Source organism: Bombina bombina, chromosome 2, assembly GCF_027579735.1.
Source record: "Bombina bombina isolate aBomBom1 chromosome 2, aBomBom1.pri, whole genome shotgun sequence".
In the NCBI taxonomy this organism is placed as follows: Eukaryota; Metazoa; Chordata; class Amphibia; order Anura; family Bombinatoridae; genus Bombina; species Bombina bombina.
The window spans coordinates 1,298,910,365-1,298,916,895 of record NC_069500.1 but is presented as its reverse complement, the minus strand read 5'-3'; the positions used below and the strand labels follow the sequence as shown (position 1 = coordinate 1,298,916,895).

Genomic DNA, 6,531 nt, shown 5'->3' with positions numbered 1-6,531 from the left:
GAACGTGTAGAAGGCAACAATCTAATCAAATTAAAAACATGTCTATTGATACTTCCCTTGTAAAGAGCTCGAAGAGAATGACTGTTGGTGGCAGTTAGTGGAGGAAATATATAGACAGCTCCGATTTGGATGATCATATTGAAGCTTACCAGTTGGGAAGAAGAGTATTACAAAATTAATGGATAAATCCGTGGACTGTATACACATATAAAGAGAAAAATTAAATAAAAAAATATATATATCTATATATATATATATATATATATATATATATATAAATATATATATAGATATATTTATACACATGAAAGGTTATAATGTATATCAAGTCTATTTTAATATTAGGAAATATAATTACCATGTCTTGCACCTCTTGTTGACTCAGTTCCAGAAGAGTTCTTCCAGTAAGGTTGTCGTAGTTTGATGCCATTATGTATTATAAATCTTGACGAGTAAAAAAAAAAAATTATGTTATAATAAATTAAAATTTATAACATGTGGAATATAATAAATAAAATTTGTTTTAAAATTAAAAAAAAATAATAAATTCTTATAAAAATAACACTTGGTAAAAAATAATCAAATGATTAAAAATTTGATAATGCTCTCTATGTTTTTTTTTTTTTAAAACTCTATTTCTCTACTTTGTTTTTAAATATATATATGCACTCTCTTTTGATCTATATCCAGGGGCGGTTCTACACAGGGGCCCACAGGGGACAGTGCCCCAGTAAAAATGTCATTGGCCCCCGCCGCCAGTGCCCCCCCAACCTGAGCTGGGCAATGAGCAGACTGAAAAATAAATGACAAGATCAAGGCTATTTATCTGCTTCCCTGTCCCTGAAACGCTGTCTAGTCAAAGTTTGGTGTTATCAAAAAGAAGTTAATATATATATATATATATATATATATATATATATATATGTGTGTGTGTTTATGTGTATGGATTTGTTTGTGTATATATGTATATATATATATATATACATATATATATATATATATATATATATATATATATTTATATATATATATATATATATATATATATATATCTCAAATATATATATATATGTTTGTGTATGCATGTGTGTGTGTGTACATATGTATATATATTTGTGCGTATATATATATGGTTGTGTGTGTGTATATATATAAATATATATGTGTGTATGTATGATTATGTATGTATCTATGTGTGTGTGTGTGTATGTATGTATGTGTGTATATGTGTGTGCATGTATGTATGTGTGTGTATATTTTTTTTTTTTACATATGTGTCCTTATTTATATATATATATATATATATATATATATATATATATGTACGCATGTATATATGTGTTTGTATGTATGTGTGTATATATGTGTATGGATGTGTGTGTGTATGTGTATATATATATATATATATTTGTGTATGTATGTATATATATATATATATATATATATATATATATATATGTAGGTGTGTGTGTATATATGTGTTTTTGTAAGTATGTATGTGTGTATATATGTGTATGGATGGGTGTGTATATGTGTGTGTATGTATATATATATGTGTAAGTATATGTGTGTGTGTGTGTATATATTTATATATATATATATATGTGTGTGTGTATGTGTATATATATATATTTTTTTTTATATATATATATATATATATATATATAAACTGTATATATTATATACAAACACAAACCACCTTTGTATACCAAATAAAAGTCACCTGGCTTCAAGTTCCTGAGTCCTCGCTTTTCTTCTTGTATCCTGTATTCGGCTGAGCTAGCCCTGAGGACCGGAACCAACATCCACTATTTCAGTCCTGTTTACCTGACGTACTTCTGCACAGCACCCTGCCTTTTGTCCCCTGGTGGACTCTGACTGAGGAAAAAGCAGTTCAGGTACGCCAGTGATTGGTACCTGGCCATCGACGTGCCATCGACCTAGCACGCTGTGTGCTCCGACTACCCGCAGCTCCGTTACAGCACTGAGCCTCCTGTGGTCCCCTGGTGGATCCAAATAACGACAACTCCGGAGCAGGCCCATCTCACTGCCGGTCGCCCCAGACACGTCATACTAGGCGACACAGCGGCAGGCACGCAGCACGACTGGGCGCACAGACACGTAAGACGTCATCATCGGCGACGACGCGGAGGATAGACTGCATCATACCACGCCGAAGACGGGTTCCTTCCCCACAGCAGCAGGAACTTTGCAACACAGGTGTCTATTTCAGCGGGCCTACAGAGGAGCAGAGACAAAGCGACTACTTACGTGAGCCAGCAGGAAATTACAGCATCACTTACGCATCACTTTCTGTAATCACAACTTTCCAGCAGACACAACCCCACAGAGGGACCTGGCCTGATATCACCAAACAGGTAGCTATATGCTCTGGATTGTTGTTCATTTATCTGTTCGCCTGTTTTGTCTTAAAACACCAGCTCTTGTATCTTGTGCCACCGCAAACACGGTCAGCTCAGTTTCCACTGACCGACACACTCACGCTGACCATAACGACACTGCATCTAATAGACACCTGTTGTGATACTAATAGTATTGGTCATTTCACCTATACAGGACTGAACTTTAACAACCGATAAGAGAGACAGCATCATCTTTGTTTCTTAAACTGGTTTTGCTCATTATTCTGTTCTCTCTTTAGTTACATATTTTTCATTGATATACAATGGCCGAATTGCCAGAAACTGTAACTACACACCCCACAGGGGAATCCTCTGATGATAAACGTAGGCATATTTTGGCCACAGCACTTCAAGGGGCTAATGCTTTACCGACAGTACCTAGGGAAGAAAATTTGCCCTCATTATTTTCAGGCCTGGAGAAACTCCGATTTAAGGAGACCAATCTTTGGTGGGACATAGAATTCTTGGACTTGTATATTAAGGAGGGGAAGGTCCCACGTGGGCTAAGGATGAAAAAATTCCCCTCCTTCGCCCAACAACTACCAGAGTTCATGGAGGAGTGGAACCACACTCTAACCAGATGTTCCATGACCCTTATGAACCAACTACTGAGACATAAAAGACAGGAAAGAGATCTAATCCTGACTGAAATCAAAGCCACAGAGACTCTCATTCAACCTTTTGAGGCCACTACCCAATATAAAGATTACACAGTCCAACTTGAGGAAACCATCAATAAATTAGATATGGACTTATCTAGCAGAAAAGTGTCTAAATATAATCGTGACACTAAGGACTATGACCTAAACATAGTTTACTCATGGCAACAACTCAGGCCCACCAGGGGGAGGGGGAATCCCAACACCCCTAAGAATAGCAATAAAAAACGCAGGGGCAACACAAATGGGAAGAGAGTCACTTTTTCTAGTATAGAAGCCACTGACTCAGAAACATCTCTCCCACAATCCCCCAGCACTCCTACAGCTGAGCCTAGTGAACCCTCCACCTCTGCTAACATAGACACTAGTGTCCCCACTAGAACGACTCTGGCCACCCTTGTCAAATCACCCAGCCAAACCAGCACCCCCAAAGCATCTAGTCAGGCACATCGTTACCCCAGCAGGGCAGCCTCAAAAAACAAAAAGAAATAACGAATGTAATTAATCTATCAAAAATTGAACTCACACCTGCACAGATTTCTATACTTAATAAAGGACTCACTTTTGCACCCAGCACGAATTTCGATGTCTTTTCTACTGTTATAGACATCAACAGATTAGTGCGCAAACTTACACTAAGGAAACACTTTTCTGAGACAGATATGGAGAATTTTCCTCCAGAGCCTCCCCCAACACTTTCAGCCAACATTCACTCAGGCCTGCTATTTAGAGACCAATGCGATTTTAACACACTGTTATCATTACAAAGCAACACCTCCAGTCCCTCACTATCCACACATAATTTCCCACACAAAGACCGTTCATTCTTTTACCCTGTTCAGGCCAGAAGCCCCAATATCGAATTATATCAAGATACTGTATTGAGAGACATCATATCACTCCACGAGACCACAAAAGACACTCACACAACAGTAAAACACAATATTACCCATGAGGAAAAAAATGCACTGGCAGAACTAGAGATTAACCCTGACATAGTAATCACACAGGCCGACAAGGGTGGGGCTGTAGTGATCCTCAACAATACTGATTATATGGAAGAAATTGGACTCACTTTTGCACCCAGCACGAATTTCGATGTCTTTTCTACTGTTATAGACATCAACAGATTAGTGCGCAAACTTACACTAAGGAAACACTTTTCTGAGACAGATATGGAGAATTTTCCTCCAGAGCCTCCCCCAACACTTTCAGCCAACATTCACTCAGGCCTGCTATTTAGAGACCAATGCAATTTTAACACACTGTTATCATTACAAAGCAACACCTCCAGTCCCTCACTATCCACACATAATTTCCCACACAAAGACCGTTCATTCTTTTACCCTGTTCAGGCCAGAAGCCCCAATATCGAATTATATCAAGATACTGTATTGAGAGACATCATATCACTCCACGAGACCACAAAAGACACTCACACAACAGTAAAACACAATATTACCCATGAGGAAAAAAATGCACTGGCAGAACTAGAGATTAACCCTGACATAGTAATCACACAGGCCGACAAGGGTGGGGCTGTAGTGATCCTCAACACTACTGATTATATGGAAGAAATTGATGTGCACCTTGGGGACACTTCCACCTACACACGTTTAGGCTATGACCCCACCTCTAGGTTCAGCCTAGAACTGCTTTCGTTCCTGGATACGGCCCTAGAGAATGGTTTCATTACCAAGGAAACCATGGAATATCTATTCGTAGAGCACCCTCTGATTCCAACCTTCAGGGTCGTGTCCAAGATACACAAGACCCTGACCAGACCCCCAGGGAGACCCATAGTGGCTAGCATGGGGTCCCTATGTGAGAGACTGGGGGCCTGGCTAGATTCAGTCCTTCAACCCATAGTTACCTCACTGCCAGGCTACATTAGAGACAGTGCACACCTTCTTCACCAACTGAATGACATCAAGTGGCAACCCACTTTTCAGTGGCTTACCATAGATGTGACAGCCCTCTACTCCAGTATACCCCACTCAAAGGGACTGGAGGCCTTGGGTAAAATGATTAGGAGATATACTTCATTCTCTGACGAATACATCCAATTTGTAGTTTCCACTGCCAAATTCCTTCTCTCACACAACTACTTTGTCTCTGGGGGGGAATTCTACTTGCAGAATTGTGGCACAGCCATGGGGGCAAAATTTGCCCCCGCATATGCCAACTTATACATGGGCTGGCTGGAACTTAACAGCATTTATGCTGATGACTTCCCCCTCAGGGACAATCTAGTTGTGTATGGCCGTTATATTGACGACCTTATAGTCATTTGGAATTCAGACAACCAGACAGAGGCACACACTCTGGTAGACCTCCTCAATGACAACCAGTTTAATCTTAAATTTACATATTCATCATCACCCAATTCTATAGCTTATCTAGATTTACATCTTTACATAGATGAAGGATCTAACATCGTGTCCACAATATACAGGAAGACCCTAGCACGCAACACCATACTTAGAGCAGACTCCTGCCATGTCAGACACACTATCAGGGGCATCCCCAAAGGCCAATACATTAGGGCGCGTAGAAACTGCTCTAACATTCAACAGTATAGGATACAGGCAGATGCAATCACCCAGAGACTTCTAGAGAGGGGGTACAATAAGAAGTCACTAATACAAACAGCTAATCAAGTGAGCAAAATAGAGAGGCAGACTCTGTTCTCAAGCTACTCTACTAGAAATACTGCTAATACTACAAAGAAAAACGTATCTACTGATGAAATTGTCTTTTCTCCCCAATACAGCAGACAATTTGATGAGGTCTGCAAAATAGTACTTAAATACCTTCCCATTCTCCAGAGTGATGCCAAACTACAACATATAACCAAACGACAAATCAAATGTGTAGCAAAGAAGGCCCCCACAGTGGGAGACAGGGTTAGAAAACATTTTACTAACAAACCCACACCTGTGACACACTGGCTCAGCCTCAGCAAAGGCTTCTTCAAATGTGGTCACACCTGCAAGAGTTGCAATTACACTCAGAAAACAGACCAATTCACTTCTTCCAGCACGGGCAAAACATTTTCTATCAAACAAAGAATAGACTGCACTACCCGTTTTGTAGTATACTTAATCACATGCCGGCAGTGCTCCCACCAATATGTAGGTCTTACTACACGACCACTTAAGGACCGAATCAGACAACACTTATTATCTTTAGAAGATGAAATTCCGAGAACCCCTGTAGCTAAACATTTTCGGTCTCATGGCAATCATATTAAACACCTTTTCAAATTTATAGGCATCGAACATATTCACAATGACATCAGAGGAGGGGATAGGGCTGGGAAACTTCAGAAGAGAGAGGCATATTGGATATTTACCCTTCGTACCAAATTTCCCCATGGCATTAATATGAGACAAGACCTTGACCTTTTCATAGACTAGGTCCTATATATGCCCTACCAGCAGGGGTAT

General features: G+C 39.5%; 1 protein-coding gene across 1 annotated transcript in view; it reads right to left on the bottom strand.

Moving 5' to 3' along the window:
- Positions 1-430, bottom strand: part of LOC128647509 (P2X purinoceptor 7-like) — a 2,230-nt gene extending 1,800 nt beyond the window's left edge. The window contains exon 1 of the mRNA XM_053700294.1: positions 359-430. Within this exon, the coding sequence (XP_053556269.1) occupies positions 359-430 (72 nt within the window). The remainder of the gene's footprint in view (positions 1-358) is intronic.
- Positions 431-6,531: the final 6,101 nt, after the last annotated feature.